At 34.6% G+C, this 20,804-nt stretch overlaps 3 protein-coding genes across 3 annotated transcripts; 1 reads left to right on the top strand and 2 right to left on the bottom strand.

Moving 5' to 3' along the window:
• Positions 1 to 1,648: 1,648 nt before the first annotated feature.
• LOC132191254 (major pollen allergen Cor a 1 isoforms 5, 6, 11 and 16) lies at positions 1,649 to 2,319 on the bottom strand. Its single transcript, XM_059606198.1, has 2 exons — positions 2,093 to 2,319; positions 1,649 to 2,006 (listed from the first exon to the last, which is right to left on the bottom strand). The coding sequence occupies exons 1-2, from the start codon at positions 2,274 to 2,276 to the stop codon at positions 1,708 to 1,710; spliced, it is 483 nt and encodes a 160-aa protein (XP_059462181.1). The 5' UTR covers positions 2,277 to 2,319; the 3' UTR covers positions 1,649 to 1,707.
• A 12,194-nt stretch (positions 2,320 to 14,513) lies between these two features.
• On the bottom strand, positions 14,514 to 15,391 carry LOC132186030 (major pollen allergen Aln g 1-like). Its single transcript, XM_059599804.1, has 2 exons — positions 15,140 to 15,391; positions 14,514 to 15,032 (listed from the first exon to the last, which is right to left on the bottom strand). The coding sequence occupies exons 1-2, from the start codon at positions 15,321 to 15,323 to the stop codon at positions 14,734 to 14,736; spliced, it is 483 nt and encodes a 160-aa protein (XP_059455787.1). The 5' UTR covers positions 15,324 to 15,391; the 3' UTR covers positions 14,514 to 14,733.
• A 3,937-nt stretch (positions 15,392 to 19,328) lies between these two features.
• LOC132166883 (major pollen allergen Bet v 1-M/N-like) lies at positions 19,329 to 20,269 on the top strand. The gene is made up of 2 exons (XM_059577733.1): positions 19,329 to 19,598; positions 19,726 to 20,269. Exons 1-2 carry the CDS (start codon positions 19,415 to 19,417, stop codon positions 20,025 to 20,027), a joined length of 486 nt encoding a protein of 161 aa, XP_059433716.1. The 5' UTR covers positions 19,329 to 19,414; the 3' UTR covers positions 20,028 to 20,269.
• The last annotated feature ends 535 nt before the right edge of the window (positions 20,270 to 20,804 follow it).

The following is a 20,804-nucleotide window of genomic DNA, read 5'->3' as shown; positions in this document are numbered from 1 at the left end:
CAACTACAAGACCTGATATTTGTTATGCGGTGGGATTAGTAAGCAGGTATCAATCTAATCTAGGGAAGACACATTGGCAAGCAGTAAAATGTATATTTAGATATTTACAAGGTACTAAAAACATGGGTTTATGTTTTGGCATAAGTGATCTAGAAATTAAAGGATTCATAGATGCGGATTTTGCTGGGGATGCTGATGATAGAAAATCAACAAGTGGATATGTGTTCTTGTTTGGTGGAACAGTTATTTCTTGGTTAAGCAAGAAACAAAATTGCGTTGCAAAATCCAATATGGAAGCTGAATATATATCACGCAGCACAGCAATAAGTAATGCAATGTGAATTAAACATTTTGTAGAAAGTTTAAATTTAGGTTTAAATAGTAAGACAGTCAATATGTTTTGTGACAACAAGTCTGCTATCTTTTTAATAAAAAGTGGAGCACAAAGCTACAAAGGCAAAGATATTGATGTAAATTATCACTATATTCAAGATATAGTGGAAAGAGGAGAAATTAAAATTGAATTTATACCTTCAACAGAGATGGTAGCCGATGGATTGTCTTTGGAAAAATTCAAAGAGCATGTAGCTACAATGGGATTGAGAAACACCTAGGTGGTAGCTATATATATGTTCAAGCACAAGTGGAAGGATTCAGGGACGCATGAATGAACAATTTTGTGCAATTTTGTTTTTATAAGGGGAATAATTGGTTAGGTAATAAACAGAAAACACTTAAGAAATAATATTACAACTTTCATAAATGTAAGGTTCATCGAGCGACATTATGTTACAAGTTGGTAATATAAATATGATCTTATAGTGTAAAAGACACTGATAAGAAGTATCAAGGAAACACTTGATTAAAAAATATCAGTGCAGGTCAGCACATAGTTTTGTGTATGGCTGAAATCGTCAATTGTGGAATAGGTGTGAACCAGTGTTCCTTACCACAGAGAATTGATGTCATTTGTTTAGCTAAAAACGAAATGAAGTCACCTTAATATATTAGCAGTGTGAAAATATATGGAAAAATGTGCGATTAGATAAGATGACAAAATTGTATATACATTATAAAATGTCATAATCTAATGCCGAGCTGTAAATTAAACAGATGAGAGTTGACATGAATAAAAATTACATTTGGTACCAAGGTGATAATGTTCAACTAGATTACATAATGCTAAAGTGTGATCAAGTGGGAGATGATGGTTTAAAGGGTGATCACACCATAACTAGTGTGGTCATTCCCATAGCCAATCACAACCTTCCATGGTGGTAATAATAAAGTGACAAGGTGTGACTCTTGATGAAGAGTCATAGTCTAACTCTATAAATAGAGTTTGATAATGAGAAGAACGTATGTCAAAAATTCATTTTCTCATTATCACGTTGCTTTTGTCCTCCATTGGATATCCAGCCTAACGGGAGATTCTTACAAATAAGATCATACGTTCATATTATTTTAACAATTTCAATCATTCAAAACTTTGAACTTCAATGATGTTATCCTTTCCATTATTTGTATATATGCAAAAAGTAATACAACATTCAATTTGCATTCTTCCGAGTTACAACATCGATCTTCAGCAAGCAGATGAACACAACCGCAAGCTCCTTTATTAGCAAGAAAACAAAGTTTTAAAAAAAAAAAAAAAACATGAAAGCCACGTACAAGCTATTATTGGGCGAAGACACAAGACGAGGTTTAGTTGTATTCAGCAGAGTGTGCCAATAGGTAGGTCTCAACCGCCCTTAAAAGTTTCTCGGCCATTTCTTTGGCACCCTTCATCTCCTCTGCATTAATCTCATGGTCACCTTTGGCGTGGAACTTGCTGCTGATCTTCAAGATGGATCCTCCACCAGGGGCTGCCACTATCTTCAGCTCGTGGCAGACCTTCTCCAGCTTGTCACCCAGGACATCACCCTCGATCACGGTGTAGCTGTATGTGAAGTTTGTGTTGTCAACCTCATCAACCCTCTCCTTCACGTACTTGTAACGGCTGCCTGAAGGAAATAGAATGTACCACAAGTTAAATGAATGATGGGATCGATGGAGAATATATATATGGATAGAAAGTAAATAAATTAACCTTCGCCAAAGGTGATATTCTTGATGGTTCCAGGCCCTCCATTTCCTCCAACGTTTTCAACGCTGGTAATAGCTTGAGGTGCAACCTTTGGGATGAGCTTATCGCCATCAAGGACATAGGACTTGAACAGCCTTGCCGCAGGGATAACGGAGGTGGTCTCAACCTCGTAATTGAAAACACCCATGATGATGATGATCTAAGGAATTAAGAATATGGGAAGAGGAGTAGTAGGATTGATTGAAGTTGGTGAGTTTTTTGAGTTGGGGAGCTTGGTATTTATAGAGTATTGAGCCTGAAAGTGACCTTAATCCCTCTTTGGTCATCCAAGAAGGTAGGGATTTCACTCTCTTCTCGGATGTCAACCAGAGACAATTTGTTGAAAGAAGTTAAATTCCATTCAGCATAGCCCACCAATGTCGCATACCTTCCTTTCGGTCTTCGTCAATACCAAGGCTTAATTTGGATTCATTTCTGTCCATCAAATCCGAAATTGGCTCCATCATATGCGTCATTCTTGACCATTCTTGTGGTGTAACCACTTAGAATTTGGCAATGCTAAATTCTTTTTTCTTTTTTTGAAAACTCCATGTATCTCTTCAATGGATCTCTTATGAGGTAGCCAAGGGTGGTGCATGCGCCAGTGCAGTAAGTCAGTACTTCAACCCGAGAGCTCCGTTCGCTGGCCATGCGCAGGCTGTCTGGTTGAGATGGTTGAACAATAGCGTCTGAACCCATTCGACCAAACCAGTGAACAAACACCCAAAATCTTAAAAAAATAAAAAATAAAATAAAAAAAAGCCACTTCAGCCGTTAACCAACTCAACCACAACCCTCAAGAATACTCCAAATGAAATTATAAGATTGCTAAAACAATTGGCTATAATTGATAATGCTCAAGTACCGCTTAACGAATTTGAATTGTCTTGTCAGCTACTTCATCACGACAATTTTAGTTGGTAAATGTAGCTCTCAACTGCCCCTAAATATATTTGTAGCTCTCAACCGCCCTTAAATGACACGCGTTACTTTTTGAAAAATCAGCTGATATTATTTCATTCTGATTTGAAAAATGACACACATTACTAAGCTGATAAATGTAGCTCTCAACCGACCTTAAATATATTTGTCCAAAAATATTTTAAAGGTACTAACGGAGAAGGATCCTCTCCATTTCAATGAAAATAGGGGGGATACATTTAGTGTATTAGGAGGGTAAACTTGTCCAAATGTTTTTCCTCACAAAATTTTTGGACAAATTTTCCCTCATAAATGCATTAAATGGATCCCGTTCATTTCATTTGAAATGGAGACGATCAATTTTCGGCACTAATTGGTGACATGTGAACATTAACGCGTCATTAATTTTTTTGGTGACGGTTTACTCACTGACATGTCACCATTTGGTGACATTTTGAAAACCAGGTGACTATACACACGTCACAAAAGCATGAATTTTTTGTAGTGATTGCTGTTACACATAAACTTGGGACTCAGGTCCATAGACCCCAGACCTGGTGAGTTTAGGAAAAGGCCCAAAATGCCAGGATAGGCCCACCAGAATGAAGCCCAATACGGGAGACATGGATGACATCATCACCATTTCACAGTGGCTCGGGACAACATACACCCAAGAATGCCATAAGCATTAAGCTGACAGCATCTATCGAGCCAGTAGGATCGAGATCTACTCTACACACCATTTAGTACGACAGTTACAAGAATAGTACGCATTGATTACATTGACGGTTACATACATCCTTGGATACTCATTGATTACAGGAACAGTTACAAATCATCCTTGGATTGGTATTGATTGCAATGGCAATTACGCTCCACTTTCGGGATCATATTGATTGCAGGAACAGTTTTGCATTGACCATATGTAGTGACCCAAATAATTAGTTGGTAGCTTAATTAGAGGGTTAAGATGGACTTTGGGTCACTAGGCACAGTTAGAAGGGCATTTTGTAAATTTTAGACTTTCGGAACGGACATATGCTAGGGTTGCTGGACGTACACTCTTGTCTGTAGTAAAGGACGTACGCTAGGGTTACCGCACATATACTCCTGTTTTTAGTTACACGAAGGGGACCACCAGACGTACGCTGACAATAGCACGCCGTACTTTACAAATAGTACTCGGACGTACGCCCCAATAGTACGGAACATACGCTACTTTTGAAATACGCCTTGGATAATACCTAGATCGTACGCTACAGCCTTTGAATCGTTGTGTAAACAGTACCGGACGTATGCCCCTATAGTACCGAACGTAAGCTACTTTTCAGAGAAGTTGGTAGCACCCTCTGCTATAAATACCCCCTACCCCCTTCAGTTTTACACGCCCTGTTCACTGCCTAACTCTCACCCAGGCTCTGCGAAAATCCCTCCTTGTGAGTGTGTTTTGTGTGAGGTTTGTGATCTTAAATGTTGTCTTAAGTTGCTAGTTGTAGTTCTAGTTAGGTTGGGTCTTAAATCATGTTAATGTTAGCATTTGACTCGGTTTAACATGATTTCGTATGCATGGAGGTTTCATTTTGAGTTAGGAGACCCAAGATAGCCTTTTAGTAACCTTAGAAATTAGTTCGGGAGGATAGGAGAACAGTTGAACCAAATGAGGCTCTACCTGAAACTCATTCAGCGGACGTATGGCCTTGAGCCCAAATGTACAGTAGCCGTTTCAATATTCGGAGCACCGGTGTAGTACTACAGGTCCCTCGGAACAGCGTCAACCCTGCTGAGAATGAGTAATATCTCGAGTAGACCATACGGTTGAACTATTACTGTTACTCATGATTATATATATCACATCCATGATAAACTGTCATAATGTTGCATGTGCTTTATAAATAACGGAATCCACAAACTAATGACTGGTACGTCATGTGCATTTGTACTCACTAAGTTGTCGGACTTATCCTTGTATTATTTCATTTTTTTCTCTATATGTACAATTATGCTGTTATAGATAGCTTAGCAAAAGATGGTTATTGTGAAACGTCCGGTTATCTTGGAAGATTCGATCCGGGAGATGCTTGAGGACTTATTGTAAGCTTAGGTGAGCACTCATGGTAACAAGTACTTTGAGTTATGTTGTAGACTTAAAACTTTTATGCATGCTTGCATATTAAGGTATAGCGTAGATCCCTTGTAACGATGATGTGTATAGTTTGATTTCTGCTACTTGATGGTCTTTGGTAGATGCTCTGGTTGTAATGATTGATGTTTATAGAACTTTAATATTTTTCGATGCTTAGTATCATCTGTCTTTTTGAGGAGTAGATGTCCCTGAGTCTTGTTTGGAGTGGAATAAGGCTGGGAGACGAACCGTTAAATTAATTACCAGTATATTAATTCTCGGGGCGTTACACCATAACAGTCAGGGAACAGAAATATTAATTCTTCCATCCATTACGCTCGAATCCCGAATCCTTTGCTCGGTCGTCACCATTACATCTGCAAATCCTACCTATAAAAGAACCCTTAAAAGCGCTGAAATTTTTTTTTTGTCAAACATGTACTTTTTTTTTAAAACGGATTTTTTTAGTGTTAAACACGCACTTTTAAGCCCCTCAAACGCACACCCAAAGAAGTCCTAAATGTGATGAAAAAATTTATGGGGTAAGTGAAGTTTCTCCTAGTTTGTTTTGTTTTTTGTTTTTTGTTTTTTTTTTCCTTTTTAAGTTTTTAGTTTTTGTAATATAATTTTAAGAATTTTTTTAATTTTATCAATGGTATTTTTGTCATTGACAGACATTAACATTTTTTAATACTTTATGGGGGACATCAGTGGCGGAGCCACGTTACCCCTTGGGGGTACAGCACCCCAAAGGATTTTAATTTTTTTTTTTTAAAACCCTTGGCACCCTCAAAATAAAATAGATATATATATAAAATAAAATAAAAAAATCTTTTTACAATTTTACCTACCCATTACCCAAGACATAGCAACCCTTCTCTCGCACCCGCATTTAAGCCAAGGCAATTTAACCCACGGCAACCCTTCTCCCGCACACCCAAAAAAAAAAAAAAAATCTCTAAGACGCTCTCTAGTCTCTTCGTTCTCTGTTCTTTCTATCACAGATTCACAGGTAACTCCTCGTCTCGTCCTCCCTAGCTTCTCAGTCACTTTTGTAGTTTTATGTTACAGTTTTAGATTTTTGTTCTAGTTTCTTTCTTTTACCTAATTTTATTTTTGGATTTTTGGATTTATTTTATCAATTTCTTGAGGTTGTATATATGGTGGAGAACTGGTGGAGAACTCAAAACTGGAGAACAGGAAAAGGCGTGGGAACAATCGAACTCGATGATGCAGCTGCCAAATAGTTTAGTTCTCTATATTGAATGGGAAATTGCTGAGAGCTTCGATTTAGATTCGATATTTGATTATTTTGTACTTTTAAGAGACCGTAAAGTACAATTCTAGACACCTTTTTTTTTTTTTTTTGTATTTCTGTCTTTTTGATATAGTGTCGACATGTTACATTTCTAATATATCAATTTGAGCACATATTTATGAACTTTTATAGATATTTTTTGTGATGCATATATTGTGTGAATTACCAAATTTTTAGGGTGAAGAAAATTTTTAAGACGCCAAAAAAATTTTGGCGGCACCCCTAATATAAAAAGGCTGGCTCCGCCACTGGAGGACATTGACACAATTGGTAGCTTGGGAGAAGATGGGCATTGGCAATGAGGTGGTAGTTTAATGGAGGTAGTGTACTTTTCAATTTTTAAATTTTTTTACTTTTAAATTGTAATTTTTCTTCAAATTCTTAGTTTTAAAATTTTTAAACTTTTATCATTATATATTTTTCATTATAAGTGACACTGTCAGGATTTTATAGGCTCTAACTTGCCATACTAATGGAATTTATCAAGTTTTTTTTTTTTACGAAATTTGATAGTAGGGACTCCGGAGTAATTTGTTAATTATGCATACGGCAAAGATCTCTCAGAACATTTTGCTACCACAAGGAACTTATTCCAAATCAGGTAAATCACACTGGCTAATATTTTATGATTTGGAAAATCACACTAGCTAATTTTTTATTATATATATATAAGCGTCGTTGGTACCCTATGTATTTCATTAAAAAAAAAAAAAAAAAAGCTTATTATGTAAAATTTACCAGCTTTGATTATCAACGTTGTAATTGATAGTCCAAGTATATATATATATATCAGCGATGACCCATAACAGTCGTCATTGATACGTATTGCACCTGGGTTCTGTTAGTTTTCCAACAAAAAAATGATTTTTCGAAAAATAATTTTCATCTTTTAGCCCGTACGAAAAATGTGCGACGGATGGTGGAAGAAGATCGGCGACTTCCAGCAACCTTCAATTAAGGTCCAACAAACTCCGGCGTTAGTTTGGCAGTTTGAGAAGGAAAAACTCAAACTTGGAAAAGGGTTACAAAATTTAAATACAGATTTGGGTTGTCATTAATAATATGACTATAAGCGACAACTCACATTAGTCATTGTTAATAAGTATTCCATACAAGCCTCTTCTTTCTTTTTCTTTTTTTCTTAACGAAGGGTATTGGCAACGATAGATTTGGGTTGTCGCTAATAATCTAACAATGAGCAACGACCAAAATTGTCATCATCTCTGATGACTGTTTTGAATCATCGCTAATAATATAACTATCAGCTAAGACACAAATTGCTCGTCTTTGATAGATAGGAAATCAGCGATGAAGGTTTTGGGTTGTTTTGACTATCAGTGACAACACATTTCAATTTGTATCGTAAATGGTACCTCAAATATGTGTAAAAACAGATATGGTACTTCGTTCATCTTCCATCCAAAAAGTTAACCGAATTCTATGTCAAACCAATCAAAAATTACAAAGAGGTCATATGCCTCATTAAATATTCAAAAAAAAAAAAAGAAAACCTAAAAACCTAAAAAACAAAAACTGTTAAAACATAAAAATTAAAAAATTAAAAAAAAATACTTAAAAAAATAAAAAATAAAAAGTTGCTCCAACCTCTCATGGCCGGTCTATATATATTTTAATTTATATACTTTTTATTATGAGTAACATATGTTGTAATTTTATTGGCTTTAATGTGGCACACTAACAAAATCCATCAAGTTCTTTAAATTAATTTGACTACATTAAGTAATTTGTTATTTTTACATACCACATGGATTTTTCAAAACAATTTGATACTATATTGGCGCTTATTTGTAAATCAGGTAAACCACAGTAATTAATTTTGCATTTTTTTTACAAAAATTTAAGTGAAGAGAACAAATTATGTTTCTAGAGGGAAACGATAATAATTTAAGCATAAATAACATATTGGCCTATTGGGTCTCTCAAGCATATGTATGTACTTTTTTTCTCCAGACCAACCGTTATAACTTTTGAAGAAAGGTCCCTTCTCATCCCATCAAAGGCATCCACTCATTGATATCCTTTCAATTGAAACACCCATTTAAGCTCATTAAATTGGACTTTATAATTTTTTGACCAAATTCTTACTATTTGTATGTATTTTATGAGAATAATTTCAATAGGATGTGGTGTAAAACACCATATTTACAGCATGTAATAAAACATTTACACATCAGCTTGAAATAAAAACACCCAATCTTTTCCATTCTTCTTCCTCAATAGGCGGCTTGGTCTCTCAGATTTTCTTTCTCATTTTATTCCTCTTAGATCTTTCCATTTATGACTTTTACATTTCCTTTTGAACCCAGATGAAAACTATGACCTCGCACTGCAATTGCTGGATAGCCTGGATTTAATTTGTTGTATTAACGCTGCGTCGTTGTGGTTAAAACCCACTTTCAAAAGCATTACTCAGAATGTCTAAGTTTAGCAATGGCAAGGACCACTACAAAAAAAGGAAAATGTTAAGGTCACAACACAAATCTAACTTATGGCCAACTTCTCTCCTACGTGTCATCTAAAACACAAAAAATTGAGAGAGGATTTTTGGATTCTGAAAATTTGGAAAAAAAGACAATTTGTTTGGTTTAAAATTCAAATTTTTTTTACACGTAGGAGAGAAGTTGACCATGAGTTGGGTTTGTGTTGTATCCGTATCAAACCTTACAAAAAAATGAGAGTTTTTGACTTGTCTACAGTAATTCACTTTTTGCCACGTCGCTAATTAGTGACGAGCTAAATAGTGCCGCATCAGCAAAACTTTATTGACGTGTTAAATTTGCCACATCACCAATTAGTGACATGGCAAACAGTGACGCATCAAAAAATTCTTATTAGTGACACCCTTTTTTTAATGTCTGACACAAACACCCGTGAATACTGTTAGAGTATATTTGAATGACCCTAAAAGTTAGGGATTTGATTATGATTGATGAAGATTAGATTAGCATAATTTAGGGATTTGATTATGATTTGATCATCCTAAATTAAGGGATTTGATTAAGATTACATTTATGTGTAAGCTCTATAAATAGAGCATTCTCTATTGTAAACAAATCATTCAATAAGAGCTTAATGTAGCCCTATGGGCTTTATCTGTGGATGTAGGTCGTTGATCGAACCACGTAAAAATCTTTATATCTCTTTTATTTAAATTCCACTATTATTTTACTTTTCCATTTGATTATGAATTTCTTCAAATACTATCACGTCACTAAAGTTTAGTGACATGTCGGGCTTCCTATCTGTCAAAAACGTGTGGTCTGAAAAATAATGCTTTTTTCTTGTAGTGGCATGGACGAAAAAGAATGCAGAGAAAATTGATGAAAACCAAAGAAACATTCTCAACAACCCAAACACCGCTCTGACTTCTCCTCATACTTCTATCCCTCTCCCCTCTCCTTTCTCTTTCTCTCTCTACGTGTCTCTCTATGTGTATTTGTCTTCGATTTTCTCTGTTCACCTTCAGAACTTGTTGCCGTGCTGAATTGATATTGCGATTGTATTACTGTTACCGCTAGAAGCGAAATTAATGGCTCCATTCTCTATCGGTCTTTTAAAACAGTACCAGGTAACTTAGACGGTCTTCTTTTCTGGTTTCTGAGTATTTTGGTGGGTTATCTTGTGTTTTCCTTTTTATAGTTTTTGGTGTTTTAAACTGACTTGTCAAATTTTTATTAGAGGTTGTAAAACCCTTGTCTTGATTTACAACTCATCCAAACAGAAGAGGCCCTCGTATTTTATATACTATAATTTTTATTTTTGGTCTGCTGTCGGGAGGCCACCCGCTTTTACGGTGTTTAGATTCATGTAACCCTTTTCCAATTAATTTGTTATTAAAAAAGATTTTGTATATCATAATGTCTTTAATTAGCCCAAGTCTAAGAGCTTCTTGACTGTGTTTGAGAAATAAAGTTTTTAAGTAAAAAAAACTTTTTAGCAAAAGTTTCATTTTTAAATTTTTGCCAAAAGTGGGTTTAAGCCATTTTTAGGCTTTTTGAACCATGAAAATGTTTTTAATTTTTTACTAAACGAGTGCTTTTTTCTTTAAATTAACTTTTTAAGTGTTAAAAGCATTTTTAGGTCCCTCAAACGCAATCTCAAACAGACCTAAGTTTATCCTTGTCAAAAGTAGTCCACATATATATAACACAACTAAATATTAGGCTCTAACAAGGAGATAGAGCTTCAGTAAATTTCAATCATTCAAAACTTAGAACTTTAATCTTATCCTTTCCATTATTTGTATATATATATTCAAAAAGTAATACAACATTCAGTTTGCATTCTTCTGAGTTACAAACTTACAATATCGATCTTCAGCAAGCAGATGAACACAACTGCAAGCTCCTTTATTAGCAAGCCAAAACTAAGCAGTAAACAAAAAAACATTACTGGGCGAAGACACAATATATGAGACAATTAAGGTTTAGCTGTATTCAGCAGAGTGTGCCAAGAGGTAGCTCTCAACTGCCTTTAAAAGTCGTCGTTGATACGCATTGCATTTGGGTTCTGTTAGTTTTCCAACAAAAAAATGATTTTTCGAAAAATAATTTTCATCTTTTGGCTCGTACGAAAAATGTCTACTTCCAGCAACCTTCAATTAAGGTCCAACAAACTCCAACGTTAGTTCGGCATTTTGAGAAGGAAAAACTCAAACTTGGAAAAGGGTTACAAAATTTAAATGCAGATTTGGGTTGTCATTAATAATATGACTATAAGCGACAACTCACATTAAGTAGTCATTGTTGATAAGTATTCCATACAAGCCTCTTCTTTCTTTTTCTTTGTTTTTTTTCTTAACGAAGGGTATTGGCAACGATAGATTTGGGTTGTCGCTAATAATCTAACAATGAGCAACGACCAAAATTGTCATCATCTCTAATAGTTAGGGTATCAGTGATGACTGTTTTGAATCATCGCTAATAATATAACTATCAGCTAAGACACAAATTGCTCGTCTTTGATAGATAGGAAATCAGCAATGAAGGTTTTGGGTTGTCTTGACTATCAGCGACAACCCATATCAATTGTCATTGTTAGGCACGACATATAATCTTATTTTTTTTATTGCGTTAAATGTCTTTTTACCTCTTGTGGTTTAACAATTTTATTTTTTGACCTAAATTTCAATTTGTATCGTAAATGGTACCTCAAATATGTGTAAAAACAGATATGGTACTTCGTTCATCTTCCCTCCAAAAAGTTAACCGAATTCTATGTCAAACCAATCAAAAATTACAAAGAGGTCATATGCCTCATTAAATATTCAAAAAATAAAACCTAAAAACCTAACAAACTAAAACTGTTAAAACATTCCAAAAAAAAAAAAAACATGTTGCTCCAACCTCTCATGGCGGGTCTATATATATTTTAATTTATATACTTTTTATTATGAGTAACATATGTCGTAATTTTATTAGCTTTAACGTGGCACATTAACAAAATCCATCAAGTTCTTTGAATTAATTTGACTACATTAAGTAATTTGTTATTTTTACACACCACATGGATTTTTCAAAACAATTTGATACTATATTGGTGCTTATTTGTAAATCAGGTAAACCACAGTAATTAATTTTGCATTTTTTTTACAAAAATTTAAGTGAAGAGAACAAATTATGTTTCTAGAGGGAAACGATTTGGTCTCTCAAGCATATGTATGTACTTTTTTTCTCCAAGACCAACGGTTATAACTTTTGAAGAAAAGTCACTTCTCATCCCATCAAAGGCATCCACTCATTGATATCCTTTCAATTGGAACACCCATTTAAGCTCATTAAATTGGACTTTATAATTTTTTGACCAAATTCTTACTATTTGTATGTATTTAATGAGAATAATTTCAATAGGATGTGGTGTAAAACACCATATTTACAACATCTAATAAAACATTTACACATCAGCTTGAAATAAAAACACCCAATCTTTTCCATTCTTCTTCCTCAATAGGCGGCTTGGTCTCTCAGATTTTCTTTCTCATTTTATTCCTCTCAGATCTTTCCATTTATGACTTTTACATTTCATTTTGAACCTAGATGAAAAGTATGACCTCGCACTGCAATTGCTGGATTTAATTTGCTGTATTAACGCTGCGTCATTGTGCTAATTAAAACCCACTTTCTTTTTTCTTTTCTTTTCTTTTCTTTCTTTTTTTTAATTTTTTTTTATTGAAAGAAAAACCAACTTTCAAAAGCATTACTCAGAATGTCTAAGTTTAGCAATGGCAAGGACCACTACAGAAAAAAGAAAATGTTAAGGTCACAATACAAATTTAACTTATGGCTAATTTCTCTCTTACGTGTCATCTAAAAAACAAAAAATTGAGAGAAGATTTTGGGATTCTGAAAATTTGGGAAAAAATAAAATTTGTTTGATTTAAAATTCAATTTTTTTTTATACGTAAGAAAAAAGTTGGTCATGAGTTGAGTTTGTGTTGTTTCGGTATCAAACCTCACAAAAAAAATGAGATTTTTTGACTTGTCTGCAGTAACTCACTTTTTGCCATGTCACTAATTAGGGCATTCCCAATGGAAGAGCCATATTTTTATGTAAAATGGCTCTTCAAAACTCACTTTTATCTATTTTAGCTAAGCCATTTTTAAGTGTCTCCACATCCGATTAGCTATATTTCTAAAAAAAAGGTGGGAAAAGATTTGGGAAAATGATAAAGCAGGAGAGAGAAACACTAAAAAAGAAAATGGCTCCCTTAAAAAGTGCTGCTACATTTAACTTTTTTTTTAGCTCTTCTAATCAAATATCTATTTTACATATATTTTTGGCTCATCCAATGTGGGAGGTTTTTTGAACATTTGAAGAGCTATTATAGATAAAAGTAACATTTGGCTCTTCCATTGGGAATGCTCTTAGTGACATGCTAAATAATGCCACATCAGCAAAAACTTTATTGATGTGTTAAATTTATAGTGACGTGGCAAATAGTGACACATCAAAAAATTCTTATTAGTGACACCCTGTTTTTTTTTAATGTCTGACACAAACACCCATTAATACTAACACGCCACTAAAGTTTAGTGATGGGTCGGGCTTCCTATCAGTCAAAAAAGTGTAGTTGAAAAATAATGCTGTAGTGGACGAAAAAGAATGCAGAGAAAATTGATGAAAACCAAAGAAATATTCTCAACAACCCAAACACCGCTCTGACGTCTCCTCATCCTTCTATCCCTCTCCACTCTCCTTTCTCTTTCTCTCTCTACGTGTCTCTCTATGTGTTTTTGTCTTCGATTTTCTCTGTTCACCTTCAGAACTTGTTGCAGTGCTGAATTGATATTGCGATTGTATTACTGTTACCGCAAGAAGCGAAATTAATGGCTCCATTCTCTATCGGTCTTTTAAAACAGTACCAGGTAACTTAGAAGGTCTTCTTTTCTGGTTTCTGAGTATTTTGGGGGGTACGTTATCTTGTGTTTTCCTTTGTATAGTTTTTGGTGTTTTAAACTGACTTGTCAAATTTTTATTGGAGGTTGTAAAACCCTCGTCTTGTTTTTCCTAATAGAAGAGGCTCTCATATTTTATGTACTATAATTTTTATTTTTGGTCTGTTGTCGGGAGGCCAACCGCTTTTTCGGTGTTTAGATTCATGTAATCCTTTTCCAATTAATTTGTTATTAAAAAAGACTTTGTATATCATAATCTCTTTAATTAGCCCAAGTCTAAGAGCTTCTTTAAGATTGTGTTTGAGAAATAGAGTTTTTAAGTAAAAAAAAAAATTTGAACAAAAGTTTCATTTTTAAACTTTTACCATAAGTGTGGGTTTAAGCCATTTTTAAGCTTTTTGAACCATTAAAAGTGTTTTTAATTTTTTTACTAAACGAGTACTTTTTTCTTCAAACTGACTTTTTAAGTATTACAAGCATTTTTAAGCCCCTCAAACACAATATCAAACATGCCCTAAGTTTATCCTCGTCAAAAGTAGTCCACACATAACACAACTACATATTAGGCTCTAACAAGGAGAGCTTCAGTAAATTTCAATCATTCAAAACTTGAAACTTTAATCTTATCCTTTCCATTATTTGTATATATATATTCAAAAAGTAATACAACATTCAGTTTCCATTCTTCTGAGTTACAAACTTACAATATCGATCTTCAGCAAGCAGATAAGCACAACTGCAAGCTCCTTTATTAGCAAGCCAAAACTAAGCAGTAAACAAAAAAACATTACTGGGCGAAGACACAATATATATATAAGACAATTAAGGTTTAGTTGTATTCAGCAGAGTGTGCCAAGAGGTAGCTCTCAACTGCCTTTAAAAGTGCCTCGGCCTTTTCTTTGCCAACCTTAATATCCTCTGCATTCATCTCATGGCCGCCTTTGGTGTGGTACTTGTTGCTGATCTTCAAGATGGATCCACCACCAGGGGCTGCCACTATCCTCAGCTCGTTGCAGATCTTCTCCAGCTTATCGCCCACGACACCGCCCTCGATCACGGTGTATCTGTATTTGAAGTTTGCGTGGTCAACCTCCTCAACCCTCTCCTTCACGTACTTGAAAGGGCTGCCTGAAGGATACAGAAAATAGCACAAGTAAGTTTTATGAATGATGCGATGGAGAATATATATATATATATATATATATATATATAGGATACAGAGTAATTAAATTAACCTTCGGCAAAGGTGATCTTCTTGATGGTTCCGGGCCCTCCATTTCCTTCAACGTTTTCAACGCTGCTAATAGCTTGAGGTGCAACCTTTGGGATGAGGTTATCGCCATCAAGGATAAAGGCCTTGAACAGCCTAGCTGCTGGGATAACACAGGGGCTCTCAGCCTCGTAATTGAAAACACCCATGATGATGATGATGATGATGATGATCGAGGAGTAGTAGGATTGATCAAAGTTGGTGAGTTTTTTGAGTTGGGGAGCTTGCTATTTATAGAGTTGTGAGCCTGAAAATGACCTTAATTTTGTGACAATGCCCTGGCCTCTTTGGTGACCCAAAAAGACAGGCAGGGGCGGACCTACGTCTGTAGGTGGGGAGAAAACTTTCGAAAATTTTGCCACTGTATGTGTTTTATATACATATATATATATATATTTCAAAATCTAAAAATTTGTCCCCTCAAAATCACTGAAAAATGTCCCCCCAAATTGTTTTTTTATTATTTTATCTTCAGCCCACTCTCTCTCACCAAATATTCTCTAGCCAGTTGTCCCCACTAAAATTTTTTTTTATTCATTTGATCTTCAACTCTTTCTCTCTCTCACCAAAAAAATCTTCAACATTGTAATACCAAAAATATTTTTTATTCCTTTTACCATTTATTTTTGAAGAGAAGTTACCCTCCCCTGTTTCTTTTTCTCTCATTTCAGTTTCTCTCCGTCCAAACACCTCCTCCACAACTCTCAACCCTTCCCTCGTTTCACAGGCCAAGCGAAACCCAAGCCTCAGGACCCTACTGTACAACTACAAAACGATATTCACGTATTTGATTACTTTGATTGTTTGGCTCCCCATAGAGACACCACCGCACACCCAAAAGAATCTCTTACCTCCCTAAATCTAATCGAAAATTTGTTTCCCTACGCTCAAAATCCTGGTTCCGCCCCTAAAGTTAGGTAATTCAATTCTCTTTTCGGGTGTCCCCACAGACACGAGAAAAAATTTCCACACAAGAATTTTATTGGAAGAATTAGTGAAATTCCATTCACGATGGCTGCAGCCACCATCCAACGTAGTCCACCAATATATGTCGCCTAGCTACTTCCCTTTCCGTCTTCATCAGTAACAGGGCTTGGGCTTCATTTCTGTCCATCAAATACGAAATTGGCTCCATGATGTGCGTCATTCTTGACTATTCTTGTGGAGCAACCACTTAGAATTTGGCAATGCTAAATTCTTCTTCTTCTTTTTTTCTTTTTTTTTTTAAAAAAAAAGTCCATTTTATCAGCTAATTAATTGATAATGCCTCACAAACCTTCAATCCGGATAATATTTTCCATACTAATATTTACTTAAGACCAGCAAAAAGACAAAAATAACTCCAATGTTTTTTCAGTAAAACAAAAATACTCTTGTAAATGCAAAAAACAAAACAAAACAAAACAAAAAATTAAAAAGTTTTTTTATAATTTTATTTTTTTTTAGAAATGTTTATTTTTATTTTATTAAGGGTATTTTTGTCATTGGGGGACATTGCCCATTTTTTGGTGCTTTAAGAGGACATTGTTAATTGGGTTTTAATTTGAGGAGACTATGTAAACTTTTCCTCTCTTGGACTTTATTGAGAGCTTCAAGCCATATATCATGCTAAACCTTCATGTGTTTGAAATCTACCGTTAGGTCGATAAAGAACTCATATAAAGAAAATTGGCCTGTAAAAAACTGGAGCTGCTGAGGAAGCCTGGAGGGAAGTGATTAGGAGCTTGTCGTGTACATATAGTCTTAGTATTTTACAAGGAGCTCATAAGTTTACTATACATGTACTTTGTGTTTTCTTTAGTTATTGATTTATTGGGTATGGCCGCCTCGAAATGGTTTTACCTTTAAGGTGCTCCAAATGTTTCCATTTCATGACCAAAAATTATTATACTAATTGTTGGGTGCTTGGATTTGTGAATTATCAAACAGACTTGTTCATTTACAACCTTATTGAGAAACAATATTCTTATTGCATCATTGTGAAGGAGAGGGGCAAAGGAAATACAACTTGACTTTATACTTGGTGGTGGACCGACTATATTTCTCTATTCTTTTCCTAACTTTTTTCAAAAAAACAATAGGGAAGGAAAGAGAAAAGTTATATTATTTTTTATTCATTTAGTGAGTACTGTAAATTCACCAAACCAAAATATTCATTTTGATGAGGTTGTTGGAAAGTATTCTTTGTGATTTTTAATAATTTGGCTAAAAAAAAAATTAAAAGGTAAATTAATTGGGTAAAGAGGCTAGAAATGCTCTTATATGAGGTTTGCAGAACGACCTCCACCCAAATTTGTGAATGGAATATAATCTAGACTATCTGTTTTATTCATGAATTATAATAGATTATCTGTTTTATTAATTTAGCATAAGAGTGACCCAGATTTATTATTCTTTATAAAAATGACAGACCATCACATAACTATCATAAGCATGATAAAGCTTATACAAACACTAGTTTACCTTATCACAAGTTAAAGAAAAAAAAATATCTTGTAATTCCCTTTTTCCTTGCCTAACGAAGGAAAAGAAAAAGTAAAAAAAAAAAGCTCCACAATCCACACCGACGACGGAGTAAAATTTAGAAGCTTCTTTTAATATACGAATATTTTAAAGCAATTTTGATGTGAAAGTTTGATTATCATATTAATTGCCTGAAATCGATCGATCACAAGTGTCAAGCGATATTTTGTCGTGGGAAACAAAAGGATAAGGATGGCCGACGCAGAAGAACCGCCAGACAACGAAAGTCTACCCTTCAAGTCGTCATTGGCGTCGTTCAACTTTGGAAACCTCAGTCCATGCGTTCTAGATGGCGTCCTAATTAAACCATTTACAAATTAAACCTCTTGCTTTATAATCATGGCTGTCGGATCGTAAAGTTCAAACTAAGTTTTTGTTTGGTCTGTGGAATAAGCTCTTAAAATAAAATAGTTATTTTTATTGAATAGTCCTTTTTTTTTTTTTTGTTATTAGGAATATTCGTGTGAGTATGACTAATTTCATACACCGAGAATAGTTATTTCTTAAGGAATGAAATACATTTATTTTATTCTAAACTCTTAAAAAATAAAAAAAACATGAAAAATGAAGTGGCTGACGGGCCACCGACTTTATTTTTTTTTTTTAATTTTTAGTATGAGTTGAAAAAAATAATAATAAATAGCTTGAGGTTTTTAGTAATATAGATTAAATTTTAATTAGAGCATGTGTTGTTACCAAACGAAGAATTATAAATAATTATTTTCTTTTTTTCCCTGTAATAACTATTTTTTTTCTTAATGGAATACGCATTCCGTGAATCAAACCACCCCTAAATTTTGTAAGAACGAGTAATGTTAGAAGGAGGATTAATCTAGAAGCTAAACGTCTTGCTTTATTGCCAAGGTTGTCCGGTCGTAAACTTCAAACTATATGTTATGAGAAAGAATAATATTAGACGGAGAACTAGAGTCGTTTTTGTACCATCTTAATTAATTGTGATGTAACTTTTAAAATCACCATTAAATTTCAGATAATTATTATTGAATTTTTGATCTATCGATAATTTTGAATTGATCAATAGATATATGTTGAGAGTTTAATAAATTTGATTGACTGAATTTTCTTTAATTGAGTTTAGAGAAAATTTTCCATATGTTTTTATTAGTATTTCGGTATGAAAGACATTAATATTAACTTTTGAAAGAAAAGAATCCCCCACAATAAAAATTGAGGCTATTTTTGGGTATATATGCTTGATGTATGCTCTATTACGATAAGATATACATACTTCTAAGCGTGACTAGCTTAATGGTTGAATTTACTTGATCGTTTATATAAGATTAAATAAAATAAGATGTGATTGTCAAGCTTAAGTGCTTGTTGGATAAGTATGATTTCAAACGGTCAGAATTGATTTAAAAAAAATAAAATAAAAAATGAAAATACTCAGGAAACAATATGTTTTTTATTTATTAGTCGATTTAATTGAGACAGGAGCTTTCTTTGACTAGATTATTCATACAGAGTTATTAATTATCCTCGTCGTCATAGCTACCTAGAGGGGACCCTCCACAAAGAAAAACTGGACAGTGAGGAGAATTGTTTATTACTCACAGGGCGACAATTCTGCCAAATTAAGCTCCATGAGCCTTCTGATCAGTCTATAAATAGCAACCACTTGGTACTCAACTCCTCACCAAGCAAATTATATATATTCTTCCTTTCAATATCACATCAATTCATCATCATCATCATCATGGGTGTTTTCTGCCACGAGGATGAGGCCACCTCCGTTATCCCTCCGGCTAGGCTGTTCAAGTCCTTTGTCCTAGATGCCGACAACCTCATTCCCAAGGTTGCTCCTCAGCACTTCACCGGCGCTGAATGCATCGAAGGAAATGGCGGGCCTGGAACCATCAAGAAGATCACCTTCGCCGAAGGTAAATATATAAATATATATATTAGAAAAATATGTTTTCACTCTCAAAAATATTACATAGGAATTTTTCCCCAAAACTAGTAAAAAGATAGCAATGAACACGTGGTTTAATTTGTGTATATTTTCAGGCAAGGAATTCAAGTACATGAAGCACAAGGTTGAGGAGATCGACCACGCAAACTTCAAATACTGCTACAGCCTCATCGAGGGAGGTCCATTGGGGCACACACTGGAGAAGATCTCTTACGAGATCAAGATTGCGGCAGCCCCTCATGGAGGAGGATCCATCTTGAAGATCACCAGCAAGTACCACACCAAGGGCGACGCTTCACTCAATGAGGAGGAGATCAAGGATGGCAAAGAGAAGGCCGCCGGACTTTTCAAGGCTGTTGAGGCTTACCTCTTGGCACACCCTGATACCTACTGTTAGAGTAGCTAACACCCACGTACAACTAAAGCTTGTGTTGTGTTGCGTTGTGTTGTGTTGTGTGTTCCCTCAATAATGAGTTGTTACTGCTTGATTTTGGCTTGCTAATAAAGGAGTTTGCGGTTGTGATGAGATGATCATCTGCTTGTTTGCTTGTGAGATGTTGTAATTAACTCTGAAGAATGCAAAGTGAATGTTCTATCACTTTTTGCATATATATAAGAAATCATCCGGAAGTTAATATATATTACTCGCAATACTTCAATTGATTTTTTTTTTTTTTTTTTTTTGCGTGGAGTCATGGAGTCATAAACATAACAATAGTTGAAGATAATGGGGGCATCAAGTACTATTAACTCATTCTATCAGCTCACACGTCATGTCTTGTCCAATTTGTCAAAAGAGAACATTCTCAATATGCAATAGTGTAAAAAATGTTAAGAGGGAAATGAGAGGAAACAATAACGGGAAAATCAATATGATTCGAGAGGTGTGTCTTACTTTCTTTAAGGTGTAATTGTCCAAATGGATAACAGATCATTATTAGGATACAAGCAATTCACCTCCAGAATACAATAAAATTACTAGCTAACTGCATATAGCAATTCTAAGGTTTGTTTGAAAGTTGTATTAACTAAACTAGATAACAGTTAGTCCCCATCTCCTATAACCAGTAGGTACGGGCTTGAATCCCCATCATGCATTCCCCATCATGCATTTTTTTTTTAGGGTAATGCTAGACATCCTAATGGATTCTTCCCAAATGATGTAGCAATCATT

This window comes from Corylus avellana, chromosome ca1 (assembly GCF_901000735.1).
Source record: "Corylus avellana chromosome ca1, CavTom2PMs-1.0".
In the NCBI taxonomy this organism is placed as follows: Eukaryota; Viridiplantae; Streptophyta; class Magnoliopsida; order Fagales; family Betulaceae; genus Corylus; species Corylus avellana.
The sequence above is the reverse complement of the archived record's forward strand: the minus strand, read 5'-3'. Positions and strand labels throughout refer to the sequence as shown.